The 18378-nt window shown below is 39.7% G+C and overlaps 1 protein-coding gene across 1 annotated transcript in view; it reads right to left on the bottom strand.

The window, feature by feature from the left end:
• ANO3 (anoctamin 3) overlaps nucleotides 1–18378 on the bottom strand; it is a 215280-nt gene that overhangs the window by 48226 nt on the left and 148676 nt on the right. Inside the window, exons 9-12 of the mRNA XM_088145840.1 lie at nucleotides 16633–16688; nucleotides 10354–10475; nucleotides 8986–9120; nucleotides 2665–2761 (exon numbers count right to left, since the gene is read on the bottom strand). Of these exons, the coding sequence (XP_088001966.1) occupies nucleotides 2665–2761; nucleotides 8986–9120; nucleotides 10354–10475; nucleotides 16633–16688 (410 nt within the window). The remainder of the gene's footprint in view (nucleotides 1–2664; nucleotides 2762–8985; nucleotides 9121–10353; nucleotides 10476–16632; nucleotides 16689–18378) is intronic.

Genomic DNA, 18378 nt, shown 5'->3' with positions numbered 1-18378 from the left:
AGAGCATCTAGGTTAAAATAAGGGGAGGACAAATTAAAAAAAAAAGTTGCTGGTGTTTACTATCACATCCCAGTCAAGGAGAAGATAGGGATGAAGGCTTCCAAAAGTCATAGTAATGGGGGGACTTTAATTATACCAACATTTGCTGGAAGACTCTGCCAAGCATGGGAATTCTAGGGAATTATTGAAAGACAACTTGCTCCTTCAAAGTCTGAAAGAAGGGCCAGGAGGCTCTGTTATTCTTGATTTGAACAAACAAACAAACAAACTTAGCTGAGGAAGTGGAGGTTTGCAGGAACATTGGGTAAAAGTGACCATGTAATGGTAGAAGTCTTGATCTTAAGGGAACCTAAAGCTGAATGTGCTCAGACATATGTCCTGGACCAAAAGAAAGTGGATTTGAATAAATTCAGAGCAATGGATGGAGAAATTAATGGGGAAAATCCTCAAAATGGGTGGGAGTTCCTAAAGAAGAAGATACTAAAAGAACTATTGCAAAGATTTTTAAAAAATGGAGAACAGCAGAAGAAACCAATATGGCAATGCCAGAACCTTAGTGAAAGCAAAATATTATCAAATACAAAGAAAAGGCAGAGCTACTCAGCTTGTATTTTGGTTCAGTCTTTGCTTAAAAAATGTATGTGCTTCACAAAACAATTGTGAAAAATATATTGAAGAGAGAGGATTGAAGCATGAAATTAATAGTCACATGGCCAGGGAACACCTCTTTATTTTGCATGAGTTCAAATCTCTAAGACCAGATAAACTCTGTGATGGAATACTGAAAAAGCTGACTGATGGTCTGGCTAAACTGTTATGTATTATCTTTGACAAATTCTGGAGAACCAACCAAGTGTCAAATGACTAGGGGAAAATAAATGTTGCTTTAATCATCAAAAAAAAAAAAAGTGGGGGTGGGGTGGGGGGGTGGGAAGGAGGGTTCAGCAAACTATAGACCAGTCTGACATCAACCCCAAAAGTTAGGAGGTGCATGAATGTGCAGGTGGAGACACAGGCTTCCTTTGAAACAGAGGGTTGGCAGGATTTGAGATTCATACAAAGCATTGTAAATATCAATACTTGTGTAAATAAGAGAGGCACCTGAATCTTAGCACTTACATGCTCAGTAACTGTTGGAACTAATCAATCTTTTTGCTTAGTCCAGTTCCTGCTTTATCACAAACATGTGTACCTCTGCTCTTTGAACTGCCTACGCTAAGCAATGGATAACCCCCTATATATCGCATAGCTTCTTGGTCTTGAAGATCTGATCTGCCTACATTCTTGTCCACGGCCTCTTGGCTTTGCCCTGTTTTTAGTGAGATCATGAACTGATTGATAGCTATGTGACTAGCTTCTCATAAGCTTCTACTGATTGGCTTGAGTCATAAACAGGGTGCTTACTTTGCTTTCAGTTTGAGAAAGAGATTAATTTCATTGGGTGCAGTCTAGCTTAGGGGAGGGGTCAAAACTAGATAAAGCAGATAAAGTAGTTTTGAATCCAAGTGATGCAAGGCCATCTACTTCTTGCACCTATACAATCCTGTCAGTGTCTCTACTTGTATGCCAATGTTTGGTTTCCACAAATAGAAATGAGGTTTCTAGGGCAGGTAACCACTCCTTCCTTGGGTATTACAGTATCAGTTTAATTTGTTTGCTTTGTGAGTTCCATACTATATGAATGATGACCACAAAATGATTTACCTGGTTTGGGTTGCTTTATAAGACTATATAGCTTGCATGCAAAAACCCGATAAAAATAAGTATGTCTCTATTTTCAAATGAAAGTAGTAAATCCACAGATTTCTGCAAACTGATGAAGCAGCCGATTTTTCAGCAAGTATATAATACAGGTAAGTAACTGACAGCTGTAATATCACGATTCTGGAATCAATTAATCAAGAGCTAAAATAAGTAAGCATTTCAAATTGTTCATTATCCAAAGCAGGATTGTATAAATACCTTACTGGCTGTCTGAAAAATAAATTTGGATTTATAAGCATTGCCTTCAGTATTTTCCTAGTGTTTAACGTGAATATTATTTTTTCTCAGTGTACACTTTGTACTTTGAGGTTCTTCTGTCTCAGAGTGGCAGGTAAGCAAGCTCTTTTTAGATTAGCATTTGCCTTTCCCAACACCATCAAGAATCTGGCAAACTTCATGTTATTAATATTGGCCTTATCTTTAGATTCTTTCACAATAATTTTATTGTTAACCAACACCATGATTCTTGTGAGGTGATGAACACTATAGAAATGGCATTATTAACTGTTACTATTTAAAAGATCATTGCAATCTAGGATATTAGGAAGAAAATATAACATGAATACTTTTCAGTGGAAGTATTGTAGCGGGAAGAGGGAATGGCTTTAAAGGACAGAAGGAAGAGCCACTACTAAGGCAACGGTCAGATAAGAGGGGCTTGAGCCTGGGGCAAGAAAATAACATGAGAAAACATCTCAGACAAGCCCCTCTCTAGTTCACATGAAGGTAAATTGAGGGAGGGGGAAGCACATTCAGACTTGTAAGATTCAGTTACTATAGCTGTTACAATAAAACTAGTCCTGATCCACCTGGCATTGGTTTCTTAATCTACCCTACCTTACTGGGCTGACAGAAGCCCTCTGGGAAACAAAGAGATTTTTGCTATGGAAAACCAGTTACCTTTGCATAGATGCAGCTTTCATTGAGCTTTTGCAGTGTGCAACTCTTCTCACACATTGGACACATGACAGTCTCATTTGCTTCACAGATCTCTTTGCTACAGCAGGGATTCAAGAAAACAAATGGTTATTCAAACAGATGCAAGATGTATGGGTACTGATGAATGTATCTGACAGAGCACACAGCTTGCAGTTTTTAAGGCAACATGTTTTTAGCTCTTAGTTTGGATTGGAATAAAATCTACTGCAGACACAGTATAGCACACAGAGGTTTAATTATGATGAAAATAAGGTTAGCTTTTTTTCTGCCCACAAATAGTTTTGGATTCTTCAGAAAAGCTTTCATGGAAAGAGTACATCTCAGGGGAAGAATACTGGGCTTTCAAATTACATTATAGCTCTCTGCAGTTTGCATTGCTTAAAACCCCAAATTATGCAAAAATCTCAAGGCTACCTTTAGTGATATGAAAGAATATAGATAATTTTTGTAACACATTTGATTTATTCATTAGGAAGATTTTGAACTTATTTTTCTAGATCAAATATTTCTAGAGCTCTCAGTCCTCTTTATTGGTTAATTAAAGTAATTAAATGCATAAATAGGGACTAGAATCTCATGACCTAGTTTTAACTAAGGAATTATCTAGCTAGTTCCTTCTGCATTATAGGGATATAAAAGAATTTTCCCACAGTTCCAGATGGAAATTGAATCCAGCTGTAAATTAGTCTTCTGGAGATGGGGATTAGACACTTTTGAAACTTTTGCAAATGGCTACATCTTTTGGTCTCCTCTTTCTTTTTATCACAAAAATGCCCTGAATCTTTCTCTCTCTCTAGAAGGAAAATAATTCTCCTTTGCAACACTTCCTGGACTGACTATGAGATACCAGACCAGTCTGTTACCAAAGCAAGATACAGGTGTAAACAGTCCCTTTTGCCAAAAAGAGAGTTCTTTCTAGCTTGCTACGCTGCAGAAGCAGAAGAAACGTGAACCTTGATTTCATTATAAATAAGGCTTGCATTTAATGCATAGCAATCAGTGGAATTCTTTCTTTCATAATAGAGCTTTTCATGAGCTTTTGTGGAATCAAACTACTTATCAGAGCTTTGGAGTCTTCGAAAGTCTATTCTTGCAGTTTCTTGCCCAGCTGGTTGAGACACTGACCATATGGCCATACAGGAGCTCTGCAGAGGACTCTTTGCTGCTGTGAGTATGGCAGGGAAGCATTTTTGCTGGGAAATTAAGGAAAGCAAGAACCCCTGGCACTTAAAACATTTTGAAAAACAAGCTTGTTATTAAAAATATGACATAAAACGTCTGGAGCAGAAAGCTGTCCTGCACTGTACACCATAAGACAGATTGGCTTGCTATCAACCCAGCCATCCCTGGCATGCTGTGGTTCAAATGGGGTCTGACTACGATTCACTATTGCTGCTGAAAAGGAGCAGAAAATATAGTTCCTTGCTTACACATGTATTTTCTGCTAGGTCTTTTATTTTCTTATTAACCCAGATGAATATGACAATTCACCATCAAACTCATATTTTCCTAAGCAGGGGAAGAACACGTTCCTGCATTTGAGATCGGTTTTATTTCAGCATGTTTTTGGACCCCGTGAGTGGCTGAGAGGTGGTGTTTGTTTCAATGAATTACCTTGGAATTTTACATGTGTGTTGAATGATTTGGTTTTTATGCTTGTATGTTTTCCAGAGTGATTAAAAACTGTTAAACAAAAGCAAACAAGTCTAATGCTGACATACGTAAAATAATGTCTGTTTTGCTTGTTTGTTTTTGTTTGGCTTTACATGGAGCAAACACCAGGCCATGCTTATTTTATACAAGACTGCTTACCAATTTAATTGCTAAATTTATCAGTTTGGCTGGTTTGAAATCTCAAATCAGCACACATAATGTGAGGATAAATAGCTAGGATATATATCTATATATCTCCATAGAAGTCAAGATCAAGTGATATGTTTTGCTGTGGATAACAATAGTATCTGAATTATCTACCCGTCATTCCTTCTAAAAGCCAGCTGGATAATTCAGGTATTTTTTAAATGTCAGATTCATCACAAACCACTAGATGGAAGACTTGCTTTAACTAAATGGCATGCTGTTATGTAACTTTAAGAAATTACATATTGCTGTAAAAATCAAATGTATAATACACACATAGATTAACTCAATATAGGAACTTTCGGAGTATGGTAGAACTTTCAGAGCAGAGTTAACAAAGTTGCATCTGCTGGAAAAGAGAAATCTGAAAATCTGCGTGAAGGTCCTGCCCTTTGCAGAGGGAACTGTGCTTTGTATGTGCTTTGGTGTATGCTTTACAAGGTGGAACTCTGTTCATCTAGCCACTGGCACACAGTGTTGTATATTGAGAGTCAAAGAGATGAAGCTATAATCCAGCAGTACACTCAGTCTGCTCAATACCCTGCCATAAACAATAGTGCCTTCAGAAACTTGTAATACTATCATCAGATGGCTTTCCATAGACCATGGTTCATTGGGAGCTTTTGGGGGAAGTGCTACGATGCTCATCAGAGTCATTGTATTCTTAGACTATTTATTTAAACAATTTATATGGCTGCCCATCTTGCTGCAGCAATTCTGGGCAGCTAACAACAAAAGTCCAAAAGAATTAAAAACAACTACAATAACAACCAACATCCAATGCACCACAGGTTCAAATAAATCCCTTCCACCTTACAGACTGAAAACAAGTAAGTAACAGGCCTCCCTAACCACCCAGCCCTGTGCTTGAGGGAAAAGCCAAGTCTTTAATGCCTTATTAATGGACAGCAGGTATAGGGCCATCTAAATCTTAGGGGGATGCTGTTCCATACAGCATATGCCGTGGCAGAAAAGGCATTTCTCCTGGGTCCTGCAAGATCCTGCTGCTTAATAGAAAGGACCTGGAGTATGCCTGCCTTGTTGGGTGGGTGGAATGATCAGAAACAATTGGAGAAAAATAAACTGGCTTTGTGCTATGTATGGCTTTGTAAGTGACAATGAGAACTCTGAGTTGGCCTCAGAAGCTTTTCAGGAGCGAGTGAAGCTCATGGAACAGTGGTGTTCTATGTTCATATCTTGATACTTCCAAGGTTGCCCATACTACCATATTCTGGAACAGTTACAACTTCTGAATGCTGTTCAAGAGCAGCCCTGGGTACAACACGTTATATTAATCCAAATGGGAGGTAACTAAGGCATGAATGATTATGAGTAGGTCCTGATCCAAAAATGGGTGCAATTGTTGCACAAGAAGGATTTGTGAAAAAGCCCTCCTTTCCATGGCTGCCATCTGCTTCTCAAGCAGGAGCTATGAGTCCAGAAGGACCCCCAAATTGCACACCAACTCTGCCTGGGGGAGTACAAGCCCATGCAGAGTTAAAGATGGAAAATCTCCAGATCTGGGAGGACTCAAAACCTATTGTTGCATGGTCTTGCCAGGATTGTATAGAGGAGTAGAAGAATAACATTGATGAAGGAATGCAAGAACAGTTAAGAGAAAGTAAATGACAATTCACTCCTGGGAAAGTGGAAAGTATGAAAAAGAAATTCAAAAAAAAATCTGCCTTGATTCTATTTGGTATAACAGGGGGCAGAGAGATAGACTGGCAGGCTTTCAAGATTCTGTTATTATATTCTACAACAGTAAGGCAGCATTCCTGATACTCTTACTCTTCCTGTTTCCTGACCTGGCCTACTTTGAAGGGCTAACAGATTAATGTGTCCTTCCCCATTCAGATCCCTGCAGCCTCCAGATACTGGGAAAGCATCACTTGGACAACTTAGCACAGAAATGATACCAATGTACTGATAATATCTCACCCCATGTTGGCAGATGACACCCAGAATTCCTGTGAATGCCAGGGAGCTTTCTGGGATCCATGCTCATAGAGAATATGTACAGGCACAACTTGATCCAAGGTGATTATTGCACAAAGTTGAATCAAGCATCAGAGCTCCAGGGACAACCCAGGTTCTCTCTGAAACTCAGTAGGGTCCATCAGATGCCTGTGGTAAACTGATTGAATATTTATTATCTATTTTATTGGATTTAGAGGCCACCCAATTCCCAAACAACTCTGAGTGGCTAACATCTCAAAAGTAAGAAATAATAAAAGTAAAGAAAAAAGATATGTATGTTTGGGGAAAAAAAACAACACAATGCCCTAGGGGGGGAAAAAAGAACTAACAGAGACTCAGGAATCACCCTAACCCCAGCCTTAGGAGCAAAACCCAATTTTCAAAGACTTGTGGGACAACTGAAGGGTGGGAGCTGTACTGATCTCTGGGGGGATCCTGTTCCAGAGACCAAGCACAATGACAGGAAAGGTCTTATTTTCCTGCAGAGGGGTGCACCCACAGAAAACTCCAAGGCTAACAGGGAGTGATTGGTCCATACCAAGGGACTGTTGATAGCATCCCCCAATTCCAGATAATGCCACCACTGCCTTAAGATAAAAATCAGATCTAATGTGTGACCCCCACGGTGAGTTGGGCCAGAGATAACTTCAGTCAGGTCACGGCAGCCATGAACCCCAAGCTATCTTTAAGTCTGCCCCCAGGGATGGATGATTGAAGTCCCCCAGAATCATAAGTTCAGGAAACTACTGCCAAGCTGTGCTGTGCAGAAGGGAGACTGGCACATTAGCAAAAATCCCCTCTGATCACTACCGCCCAACTTCACAAATAGGGAATAGCAACTGGAGCAGTAACCTGGAAGTTATCAGGATTTCTCAGATTCCTACCCTTGCCTGGAGTCATGGTTGGTGCCACACATGAAGCTCACCTGGGCACATCTCCAAGGAGGGACCGCCCCCCCCCCATGCATCCAGCCACATTTTGATAATGCATACAAGGTTAGCTGTCTTATCCACAATTACATTGTGGATAAGGAGAGCTTTACTGCAGACCAACCAAACATTAAATAACAGTACCCAGAAACCAAGGCCACTGGAGCTTAGATGACCAGTCATTGGGGCACAAGGAGCTGGAATGTGATATCAATGCTAGAAGCCACCTTTCCCACAAATGGCCTATCTTCTGTCTCTTGCCATCTCTCTCTCTGCCCGTCACCACCATGATATCACTGTGTGCCTAGTCCCCCAGACCACACCAACCTTCCTCAATCCAGCTACTTTTCCCCCATGTCAAAGGACCTCTCCCTACCACCAAAGAACAACTACTCTACTGACTCCAACTTTGGGGATATTTCTGCCACTTGCTCAGCATCCCCTAATCTGGAACACCAGCTTACATCCTTCCCCTTATCCAGCACACATCACCTGCACCACCGCATCATACCACCCCCAGATTTCCCACTCTCATCTGGGTAATGTTTTTTTAAAAAAGCAAAACAAAACAACTGCACTCCTCCAAAGCTAGAGTAAACTAGGATACCCTGGTTCATTCCCCATCTCTTGCCCAAGCAAAAAGAACAAATAACACAGTTAACTCCAGCCCCTCAATGGACAATGGAGTCATTCAGGGTGGAAACAGTGGAAAGACAATGCATTCTGCTCATGGACTTTGCAATTGTTTAGTTAAGTAGTTGAAGAATTAATATACAAAATTAATATATTCTAAATATTAACATCCTATTTCTGACATAATTCCTCACATGATTAAAACACTTTTATGACATTTGTTTGTTTGTTGATTTCTAGAGCATAGAAATCTGTTAAAGCGAATTTTATTTTTTCTGCATACAAACATATTTGCACTGTAAATTATTATTGAACAGAAAAGTATCAAAGAGAGAGAGAGAGAAAGAGAGAGTATTGTTCTTAAATAGACAAGTATGGTTTGAGTAAAAACAGGCTACAATGTTCTACAAATTAAGTTAGACTGAAGTGAACATGCTACGTTAACCAGTTTCATTTCTACAAAGCGTACGCCTTCTCCATGGTCATCTGGCTGGAACTCTTGAGCTCCTCACATTCAATTACAGGCCCCGGTTTGCACAAAAAAGAAGCTCACACACCCACACAAATCCACTTCTTGCCAGTGGAAATTATCTTTGTTACTAGTGAATTCTTGTCTGCAGACAGCAGTCCTGAGATGCTGGGGCAAGACACAGCTGCTTTATCAAGTTTTAGGCAGGTAATCTATTTAAGCAGCAAAGCACTTTTTTGGAACTGAGCCCAAAGTGCTGCACAGCCCTACAGATTGTAACCTTTACTTTTAGCATAGCTGATCCACTGCTGACTCTTTGTCACAAAAGGCATTTTATTTATTTATTTATTTATTTATTTATTTATTTATTTATTTATTTATTTATAAATATGACATCCTTTCATCTCTTACCTTACTTGGCTAGAATCCATGGTAAATAACCCATAAAGGAAAACAAATAATCCAACCAGGGCTGCAGGGATAAGCATCCCGGTGTACCATCCCAACCAAGCAAAATAAAGACCAATTTTCTCTCCAAAATATCGCCTGCATTTAAAAGAGAGAAACAGAGACAGAGACAGAGAGTAAAGTTACAATTGCTTTAAAGGTTGAGATGAATAACCCTATCAGTTACTGTATGGCAAAGAAAGGACACTTTATATAGAATAAAATTATTTTATTTCACCTTACCATCTAATTCTAGGGCCTTTGATTACATGTGAGAAAATTCATGTCTTTTTTTTTTTTCCAATAAAATGGGAGACAACTAGAATTTTCATGCAGAAGGAGCAGGATTAGGACATTTGGACAGGGACGTGATACTGTGTTTGGATTGGCCTTGACAGTTCATAGATAAAATCAGCATATATACCAAAACAAAAACCAGTTATAGATGATCACTATTACAGTTTAAAAGAAATGATGCTGAAATTCTGGAATATGCTTTGGTTAAACTGTTAAGATGGAATTTGTGGGGAGAAGATAGCAATTGAAATCAGGATTTCCTAAGTGATGCAGAGGGTCTACATCAGTGTTTCTCAACCTCATCCCTTTTAAGGTGTGCGGACTTCAACTCCCAGAATTCCCCACCCAGCAAATACTGCTCTAGGTGGACTTTGGACTGCCCCCAAAGTTGCAATTTATCCTGAGTTCTAGCATAGTTAAGGAATTTTGGAGCAATATTATCTGTCTTTATTTTTTGTGTACTTTTTCTGTGACTTGAAGAAAAAAAAAATCAGGAATACCTTAAAATACAAAGGAACTCTATAAATATTTCTAAACACAGCCAGACTGATATGATAAACACATTTTTTTTTCTGTTAGAGCCATTCTGTTCAATGGCTATAAATCAAATAACATACCATGGGTTGTGAAATTAAGTGAAACCTGAAATTTATGGACCTCAATTTTTCAGAGTTTATGTGCAGTAGGTAGAATTCTATTGCAATCTGCATAATGATGTCATTATGAAAATGCTGCTAATTACATTAATTTAATTAATGGTATCATCATGCAGATTATGAGGTTATTGGCATCAATGTCTATCACTTGTGCAATGGCATTATCATGCATATGATGCAAATGACTCATTTGCATCACCACAATGAAGTACCCTTCAATTCATTGGACTTTCAGGAATAATGAACTCCCCCTTCCCTTTAATTAGTCCATTAAAACAAGCCTTCACTGTATGACAAATGAAGAAGAGTTCTATTGTTCTGCTCACGGGGAGCTCAATGACACAGAAGTGAAACAACTTCTATTATATTATCTGATTACCTAATCAGATCCAGAGGCTGGTATTTGTACCACATCCCCCATCGTGCCCAGCGTTCATATAACAGATGTCGATGGTTCTTAGCTCCATGCGTTTTGATAGGATGCCTGCTCTTGTGACTTCCCTGGAGTACACACACAGACCCAAGTTGAAATAATGAAGAATTGGTATGATGCTTATAGCAAAAGGGTCTTAAAATAAATTATTAAAATAAATGCTTCTTTTGAAAAATGAGGATATTATTAATAATTGGCTCATGTGACACTGAACAATGCTAAACAAACATAATCTCAAGCTTTTTGCTAAAGCTGATGCAGCTCTGAAACCTCTTAGCAGCATGAACACATTTCTTTGGAATATAATCAGACTGATCTGTCTAGAAATGTTTCATACTGACAGTATGGAACTGAAGCATTTTCCAGCTGAGAGATTCCCTTAATTATTAATGCAAATTTATATAGCATATTTACAGAATACATTATGATAATCAGCTCATTCATTCTCATTAATCTGTATGTTACAATTAAACATTGAGGTGGAAAAGCAACAGAAGCTTATGGAAAGAGTGGGATTCAGATCTAATGCTTCACTCCTATATACACTTTGGGGATGAGGAAATATATCCAACAGAAATCTGTGGGACTTATTCAGAAGCCCTGCTAAGGCGGTAATTGTGTGCCTTGCTAAAGAGTTCTTATTTCAAGCAACCATATCATATTTTTGCTACAAGTTATGTTGCAGTATATATACTCACGAATAATAATAATAATAATAGAAATTGGAGAAGAACTGGAGAAAATCACAAAATATAAAGATGTGCAAATAGAAATAGAATGACTGTGGCAAAAGAAAGCAGATAGTATCAATAGTAATAGGCGCCTTAGGTGCAATCCCAAAACATCTGGAGCACCACTTGAAGACCATCAGCATTGACAAAATCACCATCAATAAATTGCAAAAGGCAGCTTTACTTGAATAGCTTACATCCTGTGAAGATGCCTTTAACACCATCAAACAGCAACGTCTGCCTATCTCAGGTCCTTGGGAAGGACTCGATAGAATTATTTATTTATTTATTGAACTTGTATGCTGCCTGACTCTCAACAACTCTGGGTGGCTCACAACAATCAAAAACATTACAATAAAATCAATAAAAATAAAAAAATAAAGATAATATGATTGCCGAAGTATAAAAATCAAATAACTAAATGCATCCATTGGTATCTTAGCACTAGTAGAAAGTGCTGCATATAAGGTGCAATTTTTCTTGTCCCTTCCCACTCTAATAAACCCCATAATTATTCTACTTAGGTGCTGAAGATGACTAGAAAGTTCTCTGAAATATTTCGTGATTAATGCCCAGATTTATAATAAATAAGGTGATCAGCAAATTTTGGAAGCCCTCTCCAAGTGCTTCCCACTAGCCCAAAGCCACATTGGATACAACCATATGGCTGAATTCATATACAGTGTTTCTCAACCTTAGCAATTTTAAGACATGTGGATTCCAACTCCCAGAATTCCCCAGCAGCCCCCCCAGTACTGCGAATCCCCACTGGGTCCCCATGCTAGTTGGCAGAGCCAGGTCTTAACACTCTTCCAGAAGGCCAGAAGAGTGGGGGCCAATCTCACCTCAGGGGGCAAAATGTTCCATAGGGTGGAACTAAATATTTCACTAAAACCAGAGACAAATCACATGTTAAAACAATATATGAACCTAAGTTTTCTCTCTCTCTTTTCCAGTTATTCTACTGAGGTTTTGTCTAGAGCAGGAGTTTTCAAACTTTCTAAGACTGTGGCACTCATTAAAAAAAACAAAAAATCATAAAATCTTTGGTCAAGGAGCAAAGCTTTAGTGAGAGAAAACTGGTTGCATTTGACTTTTTTTTTTTTTGCCCTTAGTTTCTCTTGGGATTCCTAAATTCTTGGGGAACCTCAGAGTTCTACCGAACACAGTTTGAGAAACTTTAGTCAAGAAAATATTCTTGAAAATAAGCACTGAGTTGGTTGTTGTTGTTGTTTAGTCGTTAAGTCGTGTCCGACTCTTCGTGACCCCATGAACCATATTGCGCCAGGCCTTCCTGTCCTTCACTGCCTCCCTGAGTTTGCTCAGTTTCATGCTCATTGCTTCAGTGATGCTATCTAACCATCTCATCCTCTGCCGTCCTCTTCTCCTTTTGCCTTCAATCTTTCCCAGCATCAGGGTCTTCTCCAAAGAGATCTCTCTTCGCATTAGGTGACCAAAATATCTGAGCTTGAGCTTCATTATCGATCCTTCCAATGAGCAATCAGGGTTGATTTCCTTTAAGATTGACTGGTTTGACCTCCTAGCAGTCCAGGGGACTCTCAAGAGTCTTCTCCAGCACCACAGTTCAAAGGCATCAATTCTTCGGCGCTCAGCCTTCTTTATGGTCCAGCTCTCACAGCCATACATTACTACTGGAAAAACCATAGCTTTGACTATGCGGATCTTTGTTGGCAAGGTGACGTCTCTGCTTTTTAATATGCTATCTAGGCTTGCCATAGCTTTCCTCCCAAGGAGCAAGCGTCTTTTAATTTCATGGCTGCTGTCTCCGTCTGCGGTGATCTTGGAGCCCAAATAAATGAAGTCTGTTACTGCTTCCATTTCTACCCCTTCTATTTGCCAGGAATTGATGGGTCCAGATGCCATGATCTTAGTTTTTTTAATGTTGAGTTTCAAGCCAGCTTTTGCACTCTCCTCTTTCACCCTCATCAAGAGGCTCTTTAGTTCTTCTTCACTTTCTGCCATTAGGGTGGTATCGTCCGCATATCTGAGGTTGTTGATGATTCTCCCTGCAATCTTAATTCCGGCTTGTGATTCTTCCAGCCTGGCATTTCTCATGATGTACTCTGCATATAGGTTAAATAAGCAGGGTGACAGTATACAGCCTTGTCGTACACCTTTCCCTATTTTGAACCAATTGGTTGTTCCATGACCGGTTCTAACTGTTGCTTCTTGGCCCGCATACAGATTTCTCAGGAGACAGGTAAGGTGGTCTGGTACTCCCATCTCTTTAAGAATTTGCCACAGTTTGTTGTGATCCACACAATCAAAGGCTTTTGCATAGTCAATGAAGCAGAAGTAGATATTTTTCTGGAACTCTCGTGCTTTCTCCATGATCCAGCGAATGTTGGCGATTTGATCTCTAGTTCCTCTGCCTCTTCGAAACCCAGCTTGTACATCCGGTAGTTCTCGGTTCATGTATTGCTGAAGCCTAGCTTGTAGGATTTTGAGCATAACCTTGCTAGCATGTGAAATGAGTGCAATTGTGCGATAGTTTGAGCATTCTTTGGCGTTGCCCTTCTTTGGAATTGGAACGTAAACTGACCTTTTCCAATCCCGTGGCCACTGTTGCGTTTTCCAAACTTGCTGGCATATTGAGTGCAGCACTTTAACACCATCATCTTTTAGTATTTTAAATAACTCAGCTGGAATACTGTCATCTCCACTAGCTTTGTTGTTAGCAATGCTTCCTAAGGCCCACTTGACTTCACTCTCTAGGATGTCTGGCTCAAGGTCAGTGATCACACCAGCGTGGACATCAGGGACATTAAGATCTTTCTTGTATAGTTCTTCTGTGTATTCTTGCCACCTCTTCTTAATCTCTTCTGCTTCTGTTAGGTCCCTGCCTTTTTTGTCCTTTATCATGCCCATCTTTGCACTAAACGTTCCTTTCATATCTCCAATTTTCTTGTAGAGATCTCTAGTCTTCCCCATTCTATTGTTTTCCTCGATTTCTTTGCATTGTTCATTTAAGAAGGCCTTCTTATCTCTCCTGGCTATTCTCTGGAAATCTGCATTCAGTTGCTTATATCTTTCCCTTTCACCCTTGCTTTTCGCATTCCTTCTTTCCACAGCTATTTGTAAAGCCTCATCAGACAGCCATTTTGCTTTCTTGCATTTCTTTTTCTTTGGGATGGTTTTAGTTGCTGCCTCCTGTACAATGTTACGGACCTCCGTCCATAGTTCTTCAGGCACTCTGTCTACCAAATCTAATCCTCTAAATCTATTCATCACCTTCACTGTGTACTCACAAGGAATATGATCTAAGTCATACCTGAGTGGTCTAGTGGTTTTCCCTACATTCTTCAATTTAAGCCTAAATTTTGCAGTAAGAAGCTCATGATCTTCTGGTTTCGGTATTGACCATCTGGTGATGTCCATGTGTAGAGTCGTCTCTTGTGTTGTTGGAAAAGAGTGTTTGCTATGACTAGCTTGTTCTCTTGACAGAACTCTATTAGCCTTTGCCCTGCTTCATTTTGTACTCCAAGGCCAAACTTGCCTGTTATTCCGATTACTCCTTGACTTCCTACTTTAGCATTCCAATCCCCTATGATGAAAAGGACATCTTTTTGGTGCTAGTTCTAGAAGGTGTTGTAGGTCTTCATAGAAGTGGTCAACTTCAGCTTCTTCAGCATCAGTGGTTGGGGCATAGACTTGGATGACTGTGATATTGAATGGTTTGCCTTGGATACACACTGAGATCATTCTGTCGTTTTTGAGGTTGTACCCCATTACTGCCTTTCCCACTCTCTTATTCACTATGAGTGCAACTCCATTTCTTCTAAGGGTTTCTTGCCCACAGTAGTAGATATAATGGTCACCCGAATTAAATTCACCCATTCCCATCCATTTCAGTTCGCTGATTCCCAAGATGTTGACGTTCAATCTTGTCATCTCATGTTTGACCACATCCAGCTTGCCTTGGTTCATAGATCTTACATTCCAGGTACCTATACAATATTGTTCTTTACAGCATTGGACCTTCTTTTTGCTTCCAGATACATCCACAGCTGAACGTCCTTTCGGCTTTGGCCCAGCCGCTTCACTCTTTCTGGAGCTACTTGGAAATGTCCTCCGCTCTTCCCCAGTAGCATATTGGACACCTTCCGACCTGAGGGGCTCATCTTCCGGCGTCATATCTTTTAGCCTTTTAACATTGTCCATGGGGTTTTCTTGGCAAGGATACTGGAGTGGGTTGAAATTTCCTTCTCCAGTGGACCACATTTTGTCAGAACTCTCTGTCATGACCTGTCCGTCTTGGGTGGCCCTGCACGGTATAGCTCATGGCTTCACTGAGTTACGCAAGCCCCTTCGCCACGACAAGGCAGTGATCCATGAAGGGGACTGAGTTGGTAGTCACCACCATTCATGGTAAATTTCCTGCTATGCTATTAATGTTTCTGTGAGAGCCCTTTCACCTTCTTCTGATCTTGAGAGGCAGGACGACTGTGTGTGCACTACAATCACAGTGCTCCTGCTGTGATTTTTTGTTTTTTATCTTACATAGTGCATGGGGAGAGGCCAACACTGTATGCTGAAGCTGTATGTGCATCAGATGTCTGCATCTTTGATTGAAGTACGTGCTACAACATGACATCTTATTGTAATTCAGGTGCACTGTGAGCTTTACAGGAATGAATTCCTTTGTACTAGGGCACAAAGTGTTTTGTCTTGCTGACACGATCTTCTTCCACATTTTCATGACATGATAGGCAGTGGGCCTTCAGCCAAGCACTGTAAATAGGACCTACAAGGGCATTGGACAATGTTTTTTTGACTTGAGTGCATCAAGTCACTTTCCTAGAAGTTCCCCTCTATTTCTCTGTAATATATATTTATATCATATTGCAGGCTGAATTCTCTTCAACTAAAAGCTGACTGCACCAAATCTGTATTTTTATCCTGACTACAGAACACATCTTAAATCTCTCTCCCTCCCTCTCTCTTTCTAAAACACACAGCAGTCATTTAATGCAGTGAATGGAATCAGTGGCAACTCTTTAGAACCCAAAATGTCAACCATAAATGTATGAGCCAGAAATTTAAGCATCAGATGCACTATATGGTCTCTCAAGGGGAAGAGTTAGTATAAGGCAGCTTCTGTGAATTACAACCTTATTGTTTTTCAGGAAAGAGTTTCAAAACAGTACATTGACTGTAGGAATTAGCTTCCATATCTTAGGCTGAAACCTTTTGGATATTGATACAGAATAAATCCCACTGTGCCTTGCTTGTGAGTAAATATGCATCAGATGGGGCTGCCTGCCAAGCAATAAAAAATATCTAATACAGTGGAAAGCTGCACAGTAGCATCAAACATGTTATCACTGTCAGAAGAAAAGACTTTCAGAGAAGCCTTACAGAAATGAGAAATACAAATACTCAGCGGAAACTTCAATGTTACACATGGGCTTCAGGAGGTTAAAGCAAACTTAGCACAGGCATACCACGCTTAAAGCATTACTACATAAACTACCTCATGAGGTGGAAATGCAGCTTCATATGTTCCATTGCTCAGCAACCTGTTAATGCCTAAACAGAGAAGATGTATTACAAATCTTTGAATTGTTAAAAGTTACTCTGCATCAATATTAAAGTAAGTAGTGGCCAAACAATTTTCTTTAAACATTAATAAAAATATAGATATGAAACCTGTTTCCAAGTCTGGAATCACATTAGCTTAAGATAATCTGAGGACTATTATTTTAGGACCTTATTATCTCACGGTTTTTCAGCAAATTTGTTCTACGGTAAGCCATGTAAGGACCAATCTTCTGCTCATTATCACGACTGAGATTAACCTTCCAAGTATTGATCTGATCCACATTCATGCGTTTTGACTCTGATCATATTGACAAATGGCCATATACAAAGGAAAATAGTACATAGTTCTGTGTGTATATGTACATGTGTTTTAACATGACTTGAAACATCAATGGAAATAATTAATCTGTCTCACCACAGCCTAAACACAGCTCACATTCTAAGGTTTGGTGAATTCTGCCTCACAATGGTAGTATCAGCTGACATCCAAGGATCAAAAAGCAACTTTGCTAGAAATGCTTGACCACAACAAGCCAATCCTCTTGATGCTAATTTTTCTGACATCTACTTGTAGTAGAAGTAATAGTAGAGTGCATGTACTTCTCACAGAACTTCAACATCAAAAGAAAGTAGATCATGTTGGACATATTTGGAATTTTCTCAGGATCAGACAAACTGATAAGAAGCTGCCAAAATCTGAAACTTGTTTTCAGTTTCCATTTGCCAGCTGGAATATGACATTTTGAAGCAAGCTCTTCATAAAAGGGAAGCAACAAGCAGGGAAAAGTTGGAGGAAGAATTTGGTAAGTTGTAAGCTACAACTTACAACCAGAGAATCATTTTTATCCAAGTGTTCTTTCTCTCTCTTTTTCCTTCTGAGCACAGTGTTTAGGGGAGGAAATCAAACAGACTTATTAGAAATTGTTTTTATAACTTCTGTTTGGCCACAAAAGCAATGGGCAGAAACAGTTTGAGATACTGAAAAATGCTTTAGAAAGCAACACTTTCTGGGAAGTGCTATGGATTTCATCCTTATAGAATAGCTTGTTTCTTTAATTCAGAAACATTTCTATTATTCACTAAGCAATTTTGATTGGCTTCTTATTATGGTATATGAACTTATCTTTTTCTTTTTGCTCAAGTTGGCATTAGGCAAAGAGTCTTAGACCCTTAGTCTCCCAACCATGGTTGTTTCTTGGCTGTTGGTGACTTTTATTAAATGTGGTGGCCCACTGCCCATGTCAGGAAGGATCACACCACCAATGATTTTTTCAGCAAGTAAGGTTGCTAAGGCACTAGAAGAAGTGGAGGAGCAGAGAATGGGGGTAAATCCTGAATGAGCACACAGTGAGGGAGAATAGAGACCAAATATTATCTTACCTGTATCACATTTGCCAGGAGACTCTGGTAGAGGTGCAGGAGCGCCTTCAGCTATTTTGTGTGTGTACATAGGCCTGTGTTGCAGAGTTGACTGCTGCCATTGTGGACACATGGACACTTTGGGACAGCACAGACAACACTGAAGACCAGGCTGGTGGGGCGTTGCCAACCCTGCAGCAATCTCCTGTGCATCTGGTCCTGTACTGTGACTCTGTGGAATATCTGGGAGGACTCTGAGTGTGTCTGGAGGGTGAGGGCTCTAGTACTGTGGCATAAGAAGGGTATATAATTTGGTATG

Source organism: Python bivittatus, unplaced genomic scaffold (genome assembly GCF_059951505.1).
Source record: "Python bivittatus isolate LINGU-HERP-01145 unplaced genomic scaffold, Pbiv_v1 ctg000480_np1212, whole genome shotgun sequence".
NCBI lineage: Eukaryota > Metazoa > Chordata > Lepidosauria > Squamata > Pythonidae > Python > Python bivittatus.
This window is presented reverse-complemented; position numbering and strand designations above follow the sequence as displayed.